This window comes from Rhincodon typus, chromosome 6, assembly GCF_021869965.1.
Source record: "Rhincodon typus isolate 14 chromosome 6, sRhiTyp1.1, whole genome shotgun sequence".
Lineage (NCBI taxonomy): Eukaryota > Metazoa > Chordata > Chondrichthyes > Orectolobiformes > Rhincodontidae > Rhincodon > Rhincodon typus.
Window position 1 is genome coordinate 85,544,111 of NC_063337.1, and position 20,885 is coordinate 85,564,995.

At 39.4% G+C, this 20,885-nt stretch overlaps 1 protein-coding gene across 1 annotated transcript in view; it reads left to right on the plus strand.

Moving 5' to 3' along the window:
• dachc (dachshund c) overlaps nt 1-16,742 on the plus strand; it is a 569,756-nt gene extending 553,014 nt beyond the window's left edge. Inside the window, exon 13 of the mRNA XM_048598317.1 lies at nt 15,230-16,742. Within this exon, the coding sequence (XP_048454274.1) occupies nt 15,230-15,267 (38 nt within the window). The 3' untranslated portion in view covers nt 15,268-16,742. The remainder of the gene's footprint in view (nt 1-15,229) is intronic.
• The last annotated feature ends 4,143 nt before the right edge of the window (nt 16,743-20,885 follow it).

The following is a 20,885-nucleotide window of genomic DNA, read 5'->3' on the forward strand; positions in this document are numbered from 1 at the left end:
AGGAAGAAGATTAGGGGAGGGAGTGCAAAGTGGACTGTCACTTGTCTAATGATTTTCTCATCTGAATAGCTTTGTATACATCAGTTCCATGTTCATTTGGCTCATCCACCCTAGCACCCTCACTCTTACCCAAACAAGCTGAAAGAATTGCAAACTTGTTGGACAAATTGCAAAGGCTGAGGCTACTGCCCTGTGGATCTCCTTATCTTCCTCACTAGCTGTGACACTCTCCTGTCCCCGATCAGTGCCCAAATCAGGAGAGTTTATCCTTTGGAGTGTGAGTGCAGCAATGTGTAAAAAATGCAGGGAACTTTCTCCTTCTCTGATTTGTCACAGTGTCTGTAGTTCAGCCTCCAGCTCATAAGCTCTGAAATGAAGGTACACAAACTTTAATCACTTAGTGCAGGAGTTCCTACTTGCAGCAACAGTGATGCATCACCTGTCTTGCCACCCTTAATGTGTTTTTCTCTAATTCATTCATGCGATGTGGGTTTCACTGACTGATCAGCATTTATTGCTCATCCCATGTTGCCTTGAGAAGGTGATGGTGAGCTGCTGGTTCTAAGTGACCACTGAATTATTTTATTAAATTATTTATGTATTTATATTATGTAGTTTATTAACCTTAACTCCAGTTGCAGTACTACTTTGAATAGAATAACACCTACCCTACCAAACAAGTAGCTTCCTCCTCTGTAGAAGTGTAGGGACCAATTTCTGGAGGCTGAAAATGGTTCGGAAAGTTAAAACAAAAGTAATGGACCACTTCTTTCCTTTTCTCCACTAACTAACTTCATTGCCCAACTCCAAGCACTTAGTGTAAGCCACACTAAGTTGGATCGTTTTACATGTTCCTAACACAAAAGGTTTAGCTGACCCAGTTAGAGAGGTTTTAGCTACTTCGTTGATTAACTAAGCCCAAGCACTTTTCCACTAGAGACCATGGTAAAGCTCTGACAGGGCTGGCCCAGTAGAATTTAAACTGTAGATTTCAGTTAAAGGTTAAATACAAATTAAATTAGATTTTGTTAAAAAAAATGATTTAGACTCTTTTAATGACTAACTGTCAAATTCAGTCCAATGGTATATTGGTACAACTTTTCAGTATTTGAAAAAAAATGTCAGCCTGTTTAAGGGCAAGAGCACACATGTTGACAAAATATTCACTAAATATTTTTGAAAATAGTGTATTAATTTTCTACCTTCAAGTTCCATGAATAAATATTTCAATAATTCCATTTCACTTCATTTATCAAAAGCTATGCAAAGAATTTCTGATGAACTGGGATTGTATCTTTCAAACATTTTGGTAAAATTGCACTGTATTTATCTCAGCGTTTGCAATAAATTCTTGCCTTAACACTAGATTAGTGAAAATTAACAAATATGAAGTTGGTCAGGTTCTTAAGTCTTGGCACTAAATCCAAGACATGGCAAATGCAATTTGATTATTAATAAGTTTATAGGAATGCATGACACAATCAAAATCAGAGTATGGCTCTAACGGTAGGAAATCTGCATTTTTAATTATAGCACAGGGTTGTCCCGTATCTAGGGCTGGAGTATGTTGATCCTGAGTTCAAAATACCAAACAATCAGCACTTTGGTTCTGGGTACTTGAACCTGAAAATCTATTTTGCCCTGCTAACATGATATTTAAAGCCCATGTTGGTAGATCAAAATTTATTTTTTACCCCATTCCCCCATTTTCTCCTACATGCACTTGATCGTTTTTAATGGAATGGCATTAGAAGCATGTAAGCAGAGGAACAAACTCTACTGGTGCATGAGAGAACTAGGTAGTAGGATTATTTTTAGATTGCTCTATAGACAGATTAAACTTCGATATTTGTATTTAAGGACAGACGGGTCAAGACTTTCTCCTATGAAACTCTTTCCCCTTGTCCCTCTTACCCCACACCCAGCTCTCATCAATTTCTAGGCAGATCTGAAGTGACCAGGGTAGAATGTTACTGAGGAAATGTGCTTGCCCGTATTTCTGTATAGTGAAAAATGATTGAGCACATATCCCAACTGCTATAATTTGCACCTTTGAAACATTGCATTTAAGGGATCCATGTTTGTCAGTTGACATCTGAAATAATTTTACAGAGTCCGGAGTCCTGTCACCGAGTCTCTCTTTATTTATACATGCACAGTACTTATCACTGGTCCAGCTTCCTCAGAGCTAGCTCTCAGAGTGAACAGAATCTCTGATGCTCATGTTTACATCTGTCAGCCAGGGCTCCTTGATTGGGCTGTTAACCTGGTCCAATCAGGGAACCATATTTTATGACGTCCACCTGGCTGGCCTTGTTACAATCACTACAATGTCAACCAGTGCTGAATAGTGGACAGTTTTGTTTCTAGGAGCCCTTACTTATTTGGATGTGTTGAGGCTGCTTAATGTAATTTACAGTATCTAGAAAGAAGGATTTTATCTCATCAATTTCTGTTCAACTAAAACTCAGTTCTTCAATGTTAAATAACAACATACTAACATCCCATTCCCAATTTGGAAATGCTAGATTAGTAAATTCGCCAAATAATCACTGGATTATTTTTCTACATTAAACTTTTGTTTTTTTCACTTGCCATTATGGCCATATATCAGATACTTTGAATATTATAACATTCTGTAATTATTCAAGGAAATTTACAGTAAAGACATGGATGGAAGATTAAATTCACTGATTCTTTGCTCCCAGTAGGAAGAGCACTTGAGGGTAGGACAGATTGGATAACTGTTTGAGTTTAGATTCAACTGTTATAGGGGCTTAGCAACTTGTTGTGGTGTGCCTATGATTCAAAATAATGGTGGAAATGTACCTTGGCCTAGAGAATGATTGATTGGAGAAGGCCATATATAATTTTTGTCATGATTTAGTTAGATGGATGAGCACAGTTATGTCATTACATTGCATGCTTCCAGACTAACTAAATGAAATTGCTTTTCCATATTGTTCTATCAGCAAAACTTGCTTTCTTTGATTATGGCTGTGCACTACATCAGGGGGAAAATCTGCATAATGGTGAGCTCTCTGCTCTTCAGTAAGGCCTGCTGTGCCCGAACAGAATCACACTGTCAAAGTCAACCCATTTGTGGCTGTGGCTGACTCAGTTGCCAACTATAACTGCGTGTTGTGGGAGTTCCTTGTCCCAGTCCTAGTTCCGCTCAGTAAATTTTCAACCATTCTTCCTGCCCACAAAAGGCACATAAATAACAGAAGACTATGCAATGCTATATCAAACATAGCAGGATATTGCGATACAGGACTACAACATACAGTAACACAGAAATAATGCTGAGCTCAAGTATCACAGGTTCTGGCCTACAGGTGTTTTGAAATAGTAGGACAAGTGTGTCATGAAAGCTGCCTTTGGTTTATGAAAGTAACTACTGTGTAATGACTCCATTGTGCAGCTTATATTGTTTCAGAAATGACAACCTCATTTTTTTAATTGCATAAATGAGGGCCAATTTCCATTAATCACTAATTACTCAATTATAAGAGTTACAGCAGTCCATATGACTAATTTGTCTTTCAGAAAATTTGGATCAAATTAATTAAAAGCCATCTAGGCATTTTGCATTAGGCAGAGCACAACTTGGATGCACATATCTACCTGCAAACTGCAGGTTATAATCTGACTGAAAATAAAGTGAAAATTTAACAAATAGAAAGTGCTGTGAATAGTCTGACCTTGAAATAACCCCGCTGTTTTAGACTGTTATAAAACTCTGCACTAATAGCTCACTAAAGAAGTGGTTGACCAGTTCCCATACTAGATCTGGACTAACACTGATTTCATAGGCACTTAAACAAGGTCTGCATGGCTCTTGTCCAAAATGGCCACCATAAATCATCAAAGTAGCATTGTGTAACTGCAAGGTTATGGAAAAGAAAACTTTTCCTTATCAGCTCACAGAATTCCATAAAATATACTGCACAGAAAAAGACCATTTGGACCAACCATTGGGTAACTGCGCTTGGTCCTCCTTTCATTCATCCCTATTTATCTATCAGCGTATCCTTCCATTCTTTTTGTCTCCCTCACATGCTTATCTAATTTACCCTTAAATACACCTAAACTATTTCCTTGATCTGCTCCTTGCAGTAGCATCTTCAATGTCCTCACGGCTGCCTGTGCAAAGACAGTTCTCCTGAATTCCCTATCTGATTGCTTGATGTCGACAAACAATGTTGGCCTCCACATTTTCTAGCGCGGTTGATGGAAACACTGCAGTGACTTTATTTAGATGTCACTTCTGAGACACTGCTTTCAAGACATGTTTGATGAAAGTACAGATGAAATATTCAGTGTGGGTTAAAGAAACACTGCCTTTCAATCGGAACTCAAATAATAAGGACAAAGTCTGCGGCAATGTATGTGATATCTCTTTTTAAAAATAAACTGAAGCTGAACAGTCCAACCATGAAACCAGACTGACCACTCATAAAGGAATACATAAATTTCCATTTGCTTATGAATTTCAATTTTGAAACTTTTTGGGGGGTTTTAGTGTGATTTTGCCTCGAGCGGGGTATTTTCACCTGATGTGGCAATGCTTACTTTGTCTCTCGTAATGTAAGAGACTGATCATGGATATCATTATGTTGAAGAATCCAACAGTTGTTTATTACAGCCAACTATTATGTACAATAATTACATTCACAGATACATCAGTGTCTGAGCTCATATGAAACTATTCGTTTGTACAGAGCAGCATGCTTGTAGTGTGTCATGCTTCAGGTGATCTGAGGTAAAATGGAGGATGTGATCTTTATGACCTTGGATCACATGCCATGATATAATGATGATACCATATAGGTACTGTGTATCTTAAAGATATACCACTGTGACACAACAGATTTTAGATTATTTCCACCATTTAGTTTCAATTCTGACTTCCTAATTATTCAACCTAATCTTCTCTATAGCAAGAACAGTCCTGCTGTAAATTGAGAGTCAGTTTCATGTTTGAGGATTGCTCTTTTCTGGTATTTTCCTACCTAACAGAGGGATCTTTGAAATTTACTCTAATCAGGAAAACAGTCTTTAGTTCTAACCTTGTACTGTGCTATCAATTAACAAATAGATCCCTTGATACCCAGTTTCAAGTTTGCTACCAGGCTGTGTTAAGAATGTGCATACAATGTGAAATGCAATTCTCAATACACTAAACAGCCTCACAGCCTTGTGCAATAAAAATGCAATTTGATTCCACCACTGTAAAACGATGGTCTGCAGAATCAGCACAAGATTTATTCAAGTAGCAGTGCATTATTACTCGGGTGTGCAGTGAGATTTGCTGGTCACACCCCTTTTTTTTCAAAAGAATTATCTTATTGTTTAATGAAGTTTGCACAACTTCTCTGAACTGCTGCTTGAAAAAATATCACAAGAATGCAATGCCTTGGAGGTTTATAACAAACTAATTTAATTAGTCCTGCTGCTGTCTTTTTCCTGGAATTGCTTACATTTTGTTGACAGGAGGCACACCACCAGTAGCCAAGTTCATAAAAAGAGAATAAATTCATAACAGATATTAGACCAGCTGTTAGTATTGCTGTGTTTAGCGACATATTCTTGTAATGTCCATTTATAAGTATGAAACACACTTTTAGTGTCTAATGTTCTTGTTGGTGATATTAAACTTGTTGAGGTGGCTTCTTTTGTCAGTTCATTCTTAAACGCTTTCCCATGCTAAAAGTTAAACTCACGTTCCCATTATGTTTCCTGCCTCAATTCCAGGGAACTCCATTGTATATCCTTCCTGTCCACTTCTCTATCTAAAAATTGTAATGACTTAAAAGCAAATCCAAATACAAAACTTATTTTTACAATCCTGCTCATCTCTAATTAGCTGCTTCCTGTTTTAAGTGAGCTTAAGAAAAGGGACGAGGAATTTGTAACAGATGTTCCCCAATGTTTGTTTGCTTTATATTTTGACTTCTTCCTGGCTGTGTTATCAGCTCCTGATGGAACATTACCACTTGTTTGTCATCAACTTCTTTTGTGCTCCTTTTTTAAAAAAAATGATTAGTGCATCAGATTAAGACATGACTGTGAAATGAATTATGTTTTTTTTTAATCCCCCTTTAGGCACAGTAGTGCTTAAAAGTAAACCATAGCTTTTAGATTTATTAAAATAAATTGTGCTAGGCCTAATAGATGGTGCTAATGGCTGTGAACGAGTGAAGTTGTAAGCATTGGAACCTGCATGCAAACCCAATCTTACAAATAACAGAACAGCACCTTCATTCAAGGTGTTAGCAAACAAAAACAAATTAACTCTGACCGCTTCCATATCTCCAAATTTCACTTCATTTTTCAGCATGCCTTAGCTGCCCTAAACACTGTTGCACCTTCTCTCTTCAACTCCTTAAAACCTACTTTGTTTAGCCGCCTATCATAGAATCTATACATGCAAAAAGAGGCCATTCAGCCAGCATTGACCTTTAGAAGAGCATCCTCCCAGACCTACATCCTATTCTGTAACCCTGCATATGCCATAGATGCCAACCTATCTTGCACAATTTAACACGGCCAATTCACCCAACCTGCACATCTTTGGACTGTGAGAGGAAACCAGAGCAGCTGGTGGAAACCCATGCATGTAGACACAGGGAGAATGTGTAAACTCCACATAGACAGTCACCTAAGGCTGGAATTGAACCCAGGTCCCTGGTGTTGTAAGGCAGCAATGCTAACCACTGAGCCAATGTGCCAGCCTACACCCTCTATGTTTACCATGTGTGCTTGGTGTCAAACTTTGTTCATCACTTCAGTGACATACTGTGATATTTTGGTGATAAAAGTAAGCCGTTCCAAGCATTGAGCCTGCTCTGCCATTAAGTTAGATCTTGTCTACACCAGTATCAATTTCCTATATTGTCACCATATCCTTTGGTGTTGGTCACCAGAAATCTGTTGATTTCTTTTGTGAACATGATTGGAGCATCCACAACCCTCTGGTGAGATAATTCCAAAGATGCGCTACCATTGGAGTGAAGACATTTCTCTTCATCTCAGTCTTAAATTGCCCTCTTCGAAGATTATGTCCCCTGATCTAGACTCACCATCCTATCTAGATCTACCCTGTTACATCCTGGGAAAATTTTGAAATTTTCAATGAAATCACCTCTTATTCTTGAAAACTTTTGTTAGCCATAGTTGATTCATCTTTCCGCTTGAGTTTATGCCCTGTGGAATCTATATGCAGTCATAGAGGTCTACAGTACAGAAGTATCTGTTGTAGGCCTTGTAGAATGTCTCTACTTATTAACCAAAAAAACCGTTTAGTGTATTTTCTTTATCCACCATAGTGAACTCAACCAATGGATGTGATACATTTGATTCGCAGTCCCATGTAAGAGATTATTGTGTAAAATCACAGCACATGGGATTAATAGTAACAAAGCGGCATGGATTGAGAATCAGTTAATAGACAGGAAACAAAGAGACACAGAGAATATTAATAGACAGGTTTCCAAAAGTCACAGAGAATATTGAAGAAACTCAGTAGATCTGGCAGCATCAAGAGAGAAACAGAGTTGATGCATTGAGTCTTGTATGACTTTTCCTCAGACTGAAAGGCATTGAAAAATGGGTGTTTTTATACTTTTGATAAAGGTGGAGATGAAGCAAGGGACAGATGGTGTAGAGGCCCAATGCAAAAGACAAAAGGGGTTGTTTGTGGTGGTGAAAGATGAAAAGAGAGGTAAAATGATTGTAAATTAAGGTGAGAAAAGGCATGAAAATGGATCCTGTATACTGAGAACAAGGTAAACACGACACAAACAAAACAAAACAGAAGTTGCTGGAAAAGCTCAGCAGGTCTGGCAGCATCTGTGAAGAGAAATAGGAGTTAACGTTTTGGGTCCTGTGACCCTTCCTGAAAACTAATGGTAGCTAGGAAAATGTCAGTTTATATGCAGAAGATAGGGAGACGGAGGGGGTAAGGAGTAAACGATTGGTGGGGACAGAGCACAAAGAGAGAGAAGAGCAGTTGGATAGACAAAGGAGTGGATAACGATCTGGCTAGGAGGGTGAATAGCTGTTAATGAGAATTATTACTGGCTAACAATAGGTAGTGTGTAATGGCAGACTATGTGATGGCAAGGCCTGGTATGTGGGGTAGGGGGCTGGGACATGGGAGAGTTCAGGCCTGAACCATCCCCACTCACCACCACCCTCCTCCTCTTAGCCAAGCTCGTCCTCACCCTCAACAACTTCTCTTTTAACTCCTCTCATTTTCTTCAGGTCAAAGGAGTGGCCATGGGTACCTGCATGGTCTCCAATTATATCTGTCTTTTTGTGGGTACGTGGAACATTCCTTGTTCCAGTCCTATTCCAGACTCCTTCTCTGTTATATCGAAGATATCAACAGTGTTGCTTCCCTCTCTTGTCTGGAATAAGAAAAGTTAATCGATTTTGCTCCCACTTTCTACCCTGCCCTCACTTTCACCTGGTCTATCTCTGACTCCTCCCTTCCCTTCCTTGACGTCTCTGTTTCCATTTCTGGGGATAGACTGGCCACTAATATCCACATTACCCCACCGACTCCCACCGCTACCTGGACTATAAATCCTCACAGCCTAATCCCTGTAAAGACTCCATTCCATTCTCCTAGTTTCTCTGTCACAGCTGCATATGTTCCAATGAGGCCAACTTCGACAAGGGAGCCTCCGAAATGTCCACCTTCTTCCTCAACTGAGGATTCCCCAGCACCGTTGTCAACCGGATCCAACCCATCTCTCGCACTTCTGCCCTCACCCCCTCTCTTCCCTCTGACAACAGCGATAGGGTTCCCCTTATCCTCACCTACCATCCCACCAGCATACACATCCAGAAGATCATCAGCCGCCACTTCCGCCACCTCCAGTGAGATTCCACCACCAGGGACTGTTCCCCTTGGGACACCCTGGTCCATACTTCCTTCCCCCCCCCAGCACACCCCCCACAGCCCCACAGCACCTTCCCCTGCAATTGCCGTTTGTGTAACACCTGCCCATTTACCTCCTCCCTCCCCAGTTTCCAAGGGCCCAAACATACCTTCCAGGTGAAGCAACACTTCCTGGAATCGAGTCTACTGCATTAGCTGCCCACAATGTGGTCTCGTCTACACTGAGGAAATGAAGCGTAGACTGGGTGACCACTTTGCAGAACATCAACGTTATGCCTGTAAAAAAGATCCTGAGCTTCCATGAGCCTGCCATTTTAACACACTACCCTGTTCCTCGGCCAACATCTCTGTCTCAGGCCTGCTGCATTGTTCCAGTGAAGCTCAGCACAAGCTGGGAGAACAACACCTCATTTTACACTTGGGGACCCTGCAGTCTTCTGGATTCAATATCGAGTTTAATAATTTTAGGGTCTGAACTCTCCCATGTCCTAGCCCCCTACCCCACACCACCAGACCTTGTCATCACATAGTCTGCCATTTCACACTACCTATTGTTAGCCACTAACTGTCTCCGTTAACAGCTATTCACCCTCCTAGCCAGATTGTTCTAAGGAAGGGTCACAGGAGCCGAAACGTTAACTCTGATTTCTCTTCACAGATGCTGCCAGACCTGCTGAGTTTTTCAGCAACTTCTGTTTTTGTTTCTGTTTTATAGCATCCACAGTTCTTTCATTTTTTTAAACAAAACAAGGCAATGTGTCTGGGATTGGACAGAATGTAAGAACGTTTGAAAATAGACATAATCTGGTCAGTTTCTGAAATTATGGAATTCTATATTGAGACCTCAAGGCAGTAATGGGCAGGTGTTATACCTTCTGAAATTGCATGGGGAGGTGCCATGGGGGAAGTGTTAGGAGTAATGGAGGAGTGGACCAGAGAGTCACACAGGAATGATCCTTGCAGAATGCTGACAGTGGAGAGGAGGGGAAGATGTGTTTGGTAGTGATATCCTGCTGGAAGTAGCAGAATTGGCAGAAGGTGAACCTTTAATTGCAGAGACAAATAGGTTAGAAAATATGGACAATGGGAACCCTATCATTGTTCTGGGAAGGAGAGGAAGGGATGGGGGCAGAAGTGCAGGAGATGGGTTGATCATGGCTGAGAGCCCTTCCAATAACAATGTGGGGTGGGAGTCCTTAGTTGAGGAAAAAGGAGGTCCTGTCAGAGGCAACCTGGTGGAAGGTGGCATCAAAGAACAGATGGGACAGTGACAGAGAGACTGTGATAACGGAAGGGAATCCTTGCAGGAATCAGGGTATGAGAAAGTGTAGTCAAGGTAACTGTGGAGTCGGTGAATTTGTAGTGGATTTTGTTCGACGGCCTGTCCCCAGAAAATGGAAATAGTGAAGTCAAGGAAGGGAAGGAAAGAGTCAGAGATGGACCTGGAGAAAAGGATGGAAATTGGAAGCAAAACTGATTAATTTTATCAATTCTGGATGAGAACAGGAAGCAGTACCAAAGACGTCTTCAGTGTTTCAGAGAAATATTCGTGATAATGATCCTGAGTGAGACTGGAACAAGGAACGCTCCAGAAATGCCACAAAGAGACTGACATAGTGAGAACCATGCAGGTACCCAAGGCCACAATTTTACTTGGAGAAATTGAGATGAGTTAAAGGAGAAATTGTTCAAAGTGAGAATGAGCTCATCCAAATGAAGGAGGGTAGTGGTAATGGATGGAACAGTGTAGGTCTCTTTCCGAGGAAAGAGTGGAGAGCCTTCAGACTATCCTGGTTGGGGGTGATGGATATGTAGAAGGATTGCATGTCCCTGGTGAAGAGAAGGCAACTAGGACCAGAAAACTGGAAATTATCACACCAATATAAACAATCAAAAGAATCACAAATGTAAGTGGGAAGAGACTGAACAAGGGTGGATAAAATAAAGATAGGAAGAAATAAGTTCAATGGGGCAACCAATGGTTAGTCTGTCAGGGCAGTTGTGCTTGTGGATTCTGGAAAGGAGATGGAAGCAGGCTGTGTGTAGTTGGTGGACTGTGAGGTGGGGAGCTGTGGATGGGGGATCTCTGGAAGAAATGACATCTATGATAGTCCTGGAAACTACAGCCTGATGTTCAATGGCGGGGTCATGATCCAGGAAAGATAGTAGGAAGTGATTGAGAGTTGGCAATCAGCTTCTGCCAGGTAGAAAGGTTATTACACCAGATGACAATACGATTACCCTTTCAGTAGGTTTGATAATAAGATCAGGGTTAGACCTGAGTGAGCGCAATGCAGTAAGTTCAGAGAGAGACAGGTTAGATTGGGTGAGAGGAGCTGCAAAATTAAGGTGGCAAATGTCACATCAGTAATTTTTGAAGAGATCAGTTGCAGGCACAAGGCCAGAGGTAGGGTCCAGATAGAGGGAACATATTGGAAATGAGTGATACAGTCTGTGTGGTGGGGAGAGGACTCCTGTCTAAAGAAGTGGGCACAGAGGTGAAGCTGACAGAAGAGGAGTTCAGCATCATGTCACATCTGAAATTCATTGAGGTGGGGGCATTCTCTCCCTTTCACACCTCAATTTACAACCATTTCGCATCCCTTTTTCTCTTTAACTACCATTAACAACCTCTTTTGTCATTTACAATGGGCCTCTCCACCATCTGCCTCTTCCTCCTTTACCTCTGTCCAAAGTATAAAAACATCAGCTTTCCAACACCTTTCGGTTCTGAAGAGCCATACCAGACTCGAAATTTTAACTCTCCACAGATACTGCCAGGCCTGCAGAATTTTCTGAAAACAAAAAAGGCTAGAAATCATAGCAGGTCAGACAACATTTGTGGTGACAGAGCAAGCTAACGTTTTGAGTCGAGATGAATCTTCATCAGAGCTGCTCTCTCTGTCCATGAATGCTGCTTGACCCACTATGATTTTCAGCATTTACAGATTCCAATATCTGCAGTAATTTGCTCCTGCAGAATTTTCTGGATTTGTTTCAGATTTCCAGCATCCCCAATATTTTGCTTTTTTATGAGTGGGAAAAATGGGTTGTTTTCACATAAGGAAGTCATGATGACAGGGTAATGCAGAGTTCAGTGCATGATTCCCAGCTATTCACAATATATCAATGCTTTGGGTGAGGGAGTCAAATATTTTCAAGTTTTATGATGACACAAAACTGGGTGGGAATGTGAACAGTGAGAAGGATATAAAGAGGCTTCAGAGTGCTTTAAATTAGTTGAGTGAGTGGGTAAATACATGGCAGATTCATTTTAATGTGGATAATTTTGAACTTGTCCATCCCATTAAAGAAATAAATCAGCAGAGTTTATTGTGAAGGATAGGGAAAGATTGATGTACAAAGGGACCTGGCTGTTCTAGTATATCAGTGGGGTGGTGATGGCCTAGTGGTATTATCGCTGGACTGTTAATCAAGAGACCCAGATAATGTTCTGGGGACCCAGATTTGAATCCCACCACGGCAGATGGTAGAATTTGAATTCAATAAAATATCTGGAATTAAGAATCCAAGATGCTTGTCGATTGTTGGAAAAACCCATCTGGTTTGCTAATGTCCTTTAGGGAAGGAAACTGCCATCTTTTCCTGGTCTGGCCTACATGTGACTCCAGACCTGCAGCAATGTGATTGACTTTTAAGTGCCCTCTGGGCATTTAGGGATGGGCAATAAATGCTGCCTGGCCAGTGATGCCTTCATCCCATGAAAGAATAAAGGAAAAGAAAAGTTACTGAAAGCAAGCACACAGGTGTAGCATGTAGTTAGAAAAGCATATTGTATATTGGCTTTCATGGCAAAGTGGTTTGAGTGCATAAGTGAAGAAGACTTACTACAGCTGTACAGGGCCTTGGTGAGACCATGCCTCCAGAATACCATGTGCAGTTCAGGTCACCTTACCTAAGATATATTTGCCATAGAGGGAGTGTAGCGAAGACTCACCAGACTGATTCCTGGGATGACAAGTTTGTCATATGAGGAGAGATTGGGGTAAATGGCCCTGTGTTTCCTGGCGTTTGGAAAAATTAGAAAGGATCTCATTGAAATGTATCAAATTTGGACAGAGTTGGGCAAAATGGATCCAGGGATGATGTTTCTCCTGCCTGGGGGAGTCCCCAACAAAGACTCGCGGTCTCTAGATATGTGGTTGGCCATTTCAGTCTGAGGTGAAGGAAATGCCTTCACTCATTCTGTGGTGAACCTATGGAATTCTCTACCACAGGAGGCTGTGGAGACACAGTTACTGAATATATTTATAGATTTCTAAAAGTTAAAGGTATCTAGGGATGTGGGAGAGATTGTCATTGCAATAGAGAATCAGCCATGTTCCTGTTGAATGGTAGAGCAGACTTGATGGGCTGAATAGCTTACTCCTGCTCTTACTTCCTGTGTTTATTCCTCATGCCGTCAAAAATCTCCTTTGTTGGGGACACATAAATATATCAAATTATAAACTGAAATGCAAGTTACCGTTGCTGTGAAATCATAGCTTCCAAAAAAGGCACATTGGTTAAAAAAACTGGAAATGAAGATTATTAAGTACTTTTTGCAGTGAGTACCACTTTTATTTTAAGCTGAATGGCTGTAAACTCTGACATGACTGAAATTCTAATGTAAAAAGCTATAGAGTGGCTTTATCTTTTGTAGCCATGGCAGGTGGGATATATTTCACACTTGACACCTTAAAGGCAAGATACATTCATCCAACCGTTAGGAGCATTATGCAAACATGTTGATAGAGGATACATTAGCTTTTAAACAGGACCCAGTGACAGCAGATTAAACCTCACAGTTCTGAAATGGAGTATATTACAAATCCATCAGTAAATGCATTTCTGCAGTGGTCTCCTAAACATTCAAATAATAGTTGATAAAGCAGTTTATTCTATACTTTGCTTGAAGGGTGAAATAGTAACACTGATTGAGAATAACTGATTGATGTAGTGTCAAATAAAGCTCAAAAAAACAATCAAGGTGTCCTAATGTACCATAAACCACAAGTGCTAGCGATTTAATTGTCAGCAGAACCTCCTTCCGGTTGCACTTGGAAATATGAAGAAAACTGCAGAGCTATTGGGAACGGCACAGAAGTTGGACTGATTAGATCATTTCAGAGAGCTGGCAGAGGTGTGATGCGCTGAATGATAACCCATTCTGACATATTATTCTATAATCCTTAATCACCTCAGTTCTTACTGTTGAGAATTTGAAGGAATGCTCTTTCCTGCAATGCAAAATCTGCTCAGCATATTATAGGGAATTACATCTCTATGCAACCCTAGGGGAAAAAGAAATTTTCTCTGAACACAGTGTAGTTTAAGCATAGGAAAACCAGCAGGTTCAGGAGAAGGGTTATTGGACCTGAAACATTGACTCAGTTTTCTCTCCGCAGATGCTGCCAGACCTGCTGAGTTTCTCCAGCAATTTCTGCTTTTGTTTCAGATTTCCAGCATCTGCACTTTTGTTTTTGTTTTGTGTGGCTTTAAGCATCTTTACCTCAAGAATAGACATTGCCCATTCCTGGAGAGAGACCTCTTTTACTTTGTAATTAATTGTGTGATGCCAGCTGCTTCCACTGTAATCTTAAGTCTCTTTTGGTCCTAGTGTAGAGCCAACTTCATTTAAACATATTGGGTCAGTCCCACACTCAGTGTTTGGTCATGAAGTAGCTCACATCTCTATTCCATTTCTCCTTGAAGTATAGTCTTTTCCTACCTTAATCTGTGCCATTTAAAATCAAGCTATATTGTGACAGGCTGATAGCCTTGATTTTGACTTCTCCACCACAGATCCCAATATTTACTTTTCACTGAAAGTGTGCCAGAGACTCTTTTTCACATCTGTTGAAGCAGTAGTATGATAAAAACATTACAGTTTATCTCAGACATGCCCTTGTCTGATATGCAGATAAATCCACTTTCCAACACAACTCGTTGAATAGTGATCAGGAGCAGGAACCCCTTGACTCAGTGTAATTCTTTGATCCAATGAGCCTGTTTTCAATATAATCAAAAGGATAAACTCCCACACGGAGATAAAAATGGGCCCATTGTTGTGGATGCCATTGAATCATAACCATTTTCACCATTGTGCATGTAAGCATAAAATGCAAACTCTAAACTGATCCTAGTAAACGAAAATCGAGCATGCTAACCCCTCCATCTAGTGGGATGTACGTAAAATATATTAAAAAGGGTAAAGGTCGGACATGGACCAGACCCCACCCCCACTTTCCCAGTTTGAAACTGGATCCAAATATTGTTGATTAAATATAGGTCACCAAATTGTGTTTTTTTTTCCAGATGGAAGGATGTATCTGAAGTCATCTGTCATGTACTGAGACAACGGCGCAGTAACACGCCACATGACATGAAAAGACAATTAGGAACACAAAAGAAACAATGTATAAAAAGACAAAATACTGTCCTCTATGAACAAGCGGGTTAACTGTGCTTTCGAGACAGCTTTACCCAGTCTGCATAACTATGTTACTGTGTCATCCATGAAATGTTTGATGTATTAACGACGAGAGTCCTCTCGCACCAACTGACTTCGACGGCAGAACTCGCTGAAGCAAACACTGTTGCTGAACCAGAAACGACTAAACTCAAATGGTGACTACATTCAGGAGGTCACTGCTGGCAGGCACACATGAATAAATGGCGCAAGCACGAGCTTTGTGCTTTTTCTTTTGGACTAAATTATGACCAGTGCTGACAGGTACAGTGTTAAGCACACCACGCAAAAAATAAACTACTCACCAGTAGTCAAAAAGAAGCAAACAAATTTTTCTTTGTAATATTTGTTGTCCACCCCTTTCCCTCCAGCTCTCTCGTGTTCCTGTCATTGTGTTTAAATCCAGCAAATAAGTTTTAAAGTGTTCTTTCTGGAATTCAATGGAATTTAACTCAGAATTTGGAGGTAATTACAAATCAAACAACACTACATCCATATTATGCAGATGTGTGTTTGAACAAGAGACAAAAAGACATCCACATTAGTTATTAAGGCAAAACTCAGAAGATAAACCTGGTATTGAGATTTTTCGGCATTAGCAACTAAAATTTAAAGAAATACATAATAAAGAGAAGTGAATGTAAGTTGTTTTTAAAAGTCATGAAAATACATAATTGTGCACTCCACCCAGACAAATCTGTGAATGCTGTTTGCTTCTTCCAGCCAAGCTACTGGTCGTGTGTATATATGACACAGGGAGGTAATGTGTATGCAGTAGATTACTAGAGAATAAAACTACACAGTACTTTTGAAATTTAGATGCTGATATGTTTTGTCACTATTTGTTCCAGAAACTGCAATTTTTTTTGTGATGAAGCTCATTAACAAAGCATGCAGGCATGTAAATATTTGTTCTCAAGTCACAGTATTACTGATCGGGATCCTTGGCGTCTGATGTGCGCCTCTGCAAAATCAGCACGGTGGGTCAGAAGTTCCCTTCTGCCTGCCACTCATGTGAGGAGAGCTTGTCTCTAACTCTCTGATACAGAACTGATGATATTAATTAAGATCTGTGGCAATTGCAGCAAGTTGGATCAAAATGCCACAGAAATGTTTCTCATTTTATTTTTAATTATTATTTTCTGCGTCACCTTGAGACGTTACTCTTCAAAAATAAAATAGGAACTTTGCAACACTTGATGTAACAGTTGAAAAAAAACCTAGCTGAGTGGTGAGTTGAAGTCTGTATTCTCCCTGTGTAATAGGGAAGGATGGTTATGTGTAATTATCACTGTCTTTGATAAACTGTGTGTTCACCTTTGTGCAAATACTTGGAAGTAAACTCCAACACAATGCTAATTTGCTAGTGTAGCTTTTTCTCTTCATTTTGCCTTTGTTCACTGCCATAGTAACCCTTAAAAAGACTCTCCTTGCAAAGAAAAACAAACTGCCACTGTTGACCACAGTGCAAAGAGGACAAGTTAAACTGTACGTTATTGTACCTTGTCATTTTTCTTTGCCATAGGTGAATTTTGAACCATCAAATCTGACAAATTGATAGGTATTGCAGGGCCCTGAAAATGCTTTCAAGTTCACAGCTTGTCAAAAAAACTTTCCCTTGCTGAACAGTCTATTTGACTGACTTTGTGAAATCTGGTAGCACTTGTCAACTTTTGTTTTAAAGAAAGGGGCAAAAGAATAATAAGAGATGTGGTTTCAAGTTCAATATGACCAACAGCTCAGAAATTTAAGATTACCAATAAAAAGCAATGAGCAAGTTTGAACTTCTGACTGGATCTATCAGCTTGTTTTTGGTATTTGAACAAAACATGTGTCTGTTTTTGAAACGGCAGACCTGAAGTACCAAAAATGCATGAATTTAGAAGAAAAATAGTTTTTGAATATGCAAAGCAACAATAAAAAACCCAGCATGAGATTTTAGCATTTGGGTGGCAATAATAGTATGAGAGATATCTGAAGGAAAAGTTAACATGTAAACCTACCAACATGGAATAATCAAAGACACAATCTGGCAGGTGAATTTTCCATTGTCTTCCCAGTATTTTACTTTCCAGGCAGAGCATCTTAAGAATTGAGAAAGGAAGAATTGAAAATGGAAGATTCTTGTTTTTTTTTAGCAGTGATGGTCTTGAAAGGGTTAACAACTGTGTTGATATGCATTCTGGTAAGGAAAGCAAACAAATTGTCCATGTGATCCTTTGTTTTTAAGACGAGAAAGAAAACATTTAAAAATTCGTACTGAACATTTGTTGTTCCTCTGCTCCTTGCATAGAGTCTTTATTTTAATGTAGATCACCCTGGGACAATTACATATTAGTACATTCCCCATCCCCTTCACAGATTTAGTGCAGTTGTGATCAGTCATATCTCAACAGTTAACATGTGACTGTCAAGACAAAACCATACTCTGCCAATCTAAGTCAGACATTCCCACATTCCAGTTGGCACAAGACACAAGTGGCTGGCACTTTGATGGTTCATCAGGTTTCAACATTTGGTTGAACTGTTTGAGATGCCAAACGCTTTGGTTTTGGAAACAGAAGTGAAAAGGGTAAAAGGAAGCTTATTTAGGAACCCAAATATTGGCGAGGGTTTCAAAAGAAAGAATATTTTAGAATATTAATGCAGGATTTCAAGGAAACATGTCATAAGGTTGTGCTGTAGATTTCTTTCTGAATTACCCCAGTTTTATTGTTTATTAGAATCTGTTCATTGACTCCCAGTACAATTCATTTTCTCATTATTGTTTATATACTTTTCACATGAACATTTTAATGTTTAGCTATCCTGTATTATAACCACATTTGTGCTCTATGCAAGCCCTTGGAACAGAACACACTCATCTTCAACTAAGACATACGAAAATTGTCTATTTTTATCTATATATTTAAAGTTTTCTAAAAAAAAGGTTATTACGAATTTTGTTGTACAAAATCTGTACAAAAAAATCTGTTTTTACATCATAATGCAAGAAATCGAGATTTTTCTATGGTAGCTTAGTTATTTGAGCCTGGTTTAAATGTGAGAACCACGTTTACTGTATTGTATTTAATTTCCTTTCTTTTCAACAATCTGCTAATAAAATTGTCTGAAATCTCCATATGAAGACCACATACTTATTGATTTCTTCCTTCGTAACCTCAGACAGGTTTTTTTCTGGCTCACTTCAAGATATCTGCTCGGCTAAGCTTTCTCCAGTAAGTGCAATGTTATACATGATGGATATTTCCTCATGACTGAGAAAAAACAGGACTAAATTTAGAGCCTCTCTCAAACAGCCAGTGAAAGCATCATGGATTACGTAGCCTCCTTCTGTGACCACCATTCTATGATACAAAACTATGATAGCCACCTTGTTTACTTGAAGAATTGACTTGTTAAAATGCAGTTATCAGTTTGAGTTATACTGGCATCTGTACGTCTTCCACTTACACATGTGCAGAGCTCCCATTACTGGTGACCCGATACCTTAATGTTAGTCAAGTTCTGATTGGAAACACTGCTCATTTGATAATAGGAAAATTGTTCACAATGAATTGTGTAGAGACAAGTGGCAGGTCAGATGATTGAGTAGAACATAAATAAGCAGCGAAGAATGACTAAAAAAAAGCAAATGAAGGAAAACATTTGTGTATGAGAGAAAGATAGAAAAATAAAAACTGACATTAAGAGTTTCTATAAAAATTTAAAGAGGAAACAATTAACAAAGTGAGCCTTAGTAGGAAATGAGCCTGGAGAATTGATAATGGTAAGTCAAGTTTGAAAGTTGATTTGAATAGAGATTTTATATCACTCTTCATTATACAGGATACAAGTAATATCCCAGAACCTGTTATAAATCAGTAAATGAAAGGAAGGGAGGAACTCAAGAAGATTATAAACACAAGAGAACTGGTACTGAGTAAATTGCTGATATGTAGGCTTGTCCTTGTCTCTTATCCTAAAAGAAGTGAAAACTGAGACAGTTTATGCTTTGGCTTCATTTTAGTTTTCCAAAACTCAATAAATTTGGGAAAGATCCCATTAGATTGGGAGCTGACAAGCGTAATTCCTTCATTCATAAAGGGAGGGAGATAAATACAAGAAACTACAGGATAGTTAGCTTAATATCTGACAAAAGGGAAATCTTAAAGCTATTATTGAAGACGTTATAGCCAGGCACTTAGATAAGTTCAAGGTAAAGGCAGAGTCAGCATGGCTTTGTGAAAGGGAAATCATGTTTAGTAAACTACTGAAGTTGTTTGAGGATGTAAGCTGTGCTATATATAGAGGAAAACTAGTGGATATTCTGTACTTAGATTTCCAAAAGGCATTTGATATAGTGCTACATCAAAGATTATTGCAGAAAAGTTCATGGACTACGGGGTAGCATACCAGCTAGGATAGAAGATTGGTTGGCTACCCGGAAGCAGAAAGTAAGCATACATGGATTTTTTTTTCCTGTTTGACAAGCTGTTTCAAGGGTGTTGTGACCTCAACTGTTCACAATTTATTTATTTTGACTAAAGGGAAAGGATGGAAGATATGGTTGTTAAACTTGATAATGACACAAAGATAGGTAAATTACTAAATTGTGAAGGATACATGAAGAGGCTATAAAAGACATGTGTGGGCAACAATTTGAAAAATGTAGAATGATGTGGATGAATGTGAAATTGTCCATTCTGGCAGCAAAATAATCAAATTGGCAAGAGATTACTGAGCTCTGGGGTGCAGAGGAATCAGAGTGCATGAATCCTTGTGCACAAATCACAAAGTATTCATATAGAGGCACAGCAACTATTTAGGAAAGCTCTTAGAATATTAAAATTGAATACAAGAGTAGGGAGATTATGCTTCAGTTATGCAGGGCACTTGTGAGATCATATCTGAATACCCTGCACAGTATTTGATTCATCTTTATTTTAGGTAGGATGTAAATGAGTTGGAAGCTGAAAGTTTTCCATATGAATGACTGGAATGGCCAGGTTGTCTTGTCAGGAAAGGTTGAACAGGCTAATCTTATATTACTAGAGTTTAGAAGAACAAGTGGCGATTTGATTGAAGCATATCCTGAGGAGTTTTGACAGGTGGATGTGGATAGAATGTTTCTTCTGACAAGGTATCACTGGTTCGTATTAAGGAATGACCCATTTGAAATAGAGATGAGGTGATTTTTTTTTCTCATAGCGGGTTGTGAGTTTGTGGCACTCTTTTCCTATAGAAGTGGAAGCAGAGTCATTGAATATTTTGAATATAAGACAGAAGTGGGTAGATTTTTTAGCAAGCAAGAGGGCAAAAAGTGATCGGCGTAGGTTGAAAATGTAGATTTGAGTTTACAATAGGATCAACCATTTTATTGGAGACAAAAAAAACTGCAGATTCTGGAATCCAAGGTAGACAAACAGGAGGCTGGAAGAACACCATCCCATCGGCTGACCAGGTCATATCTACCACCAGTGTCCACCTATCACCATCATTCTGCCTCCACCCTGTTTTCCC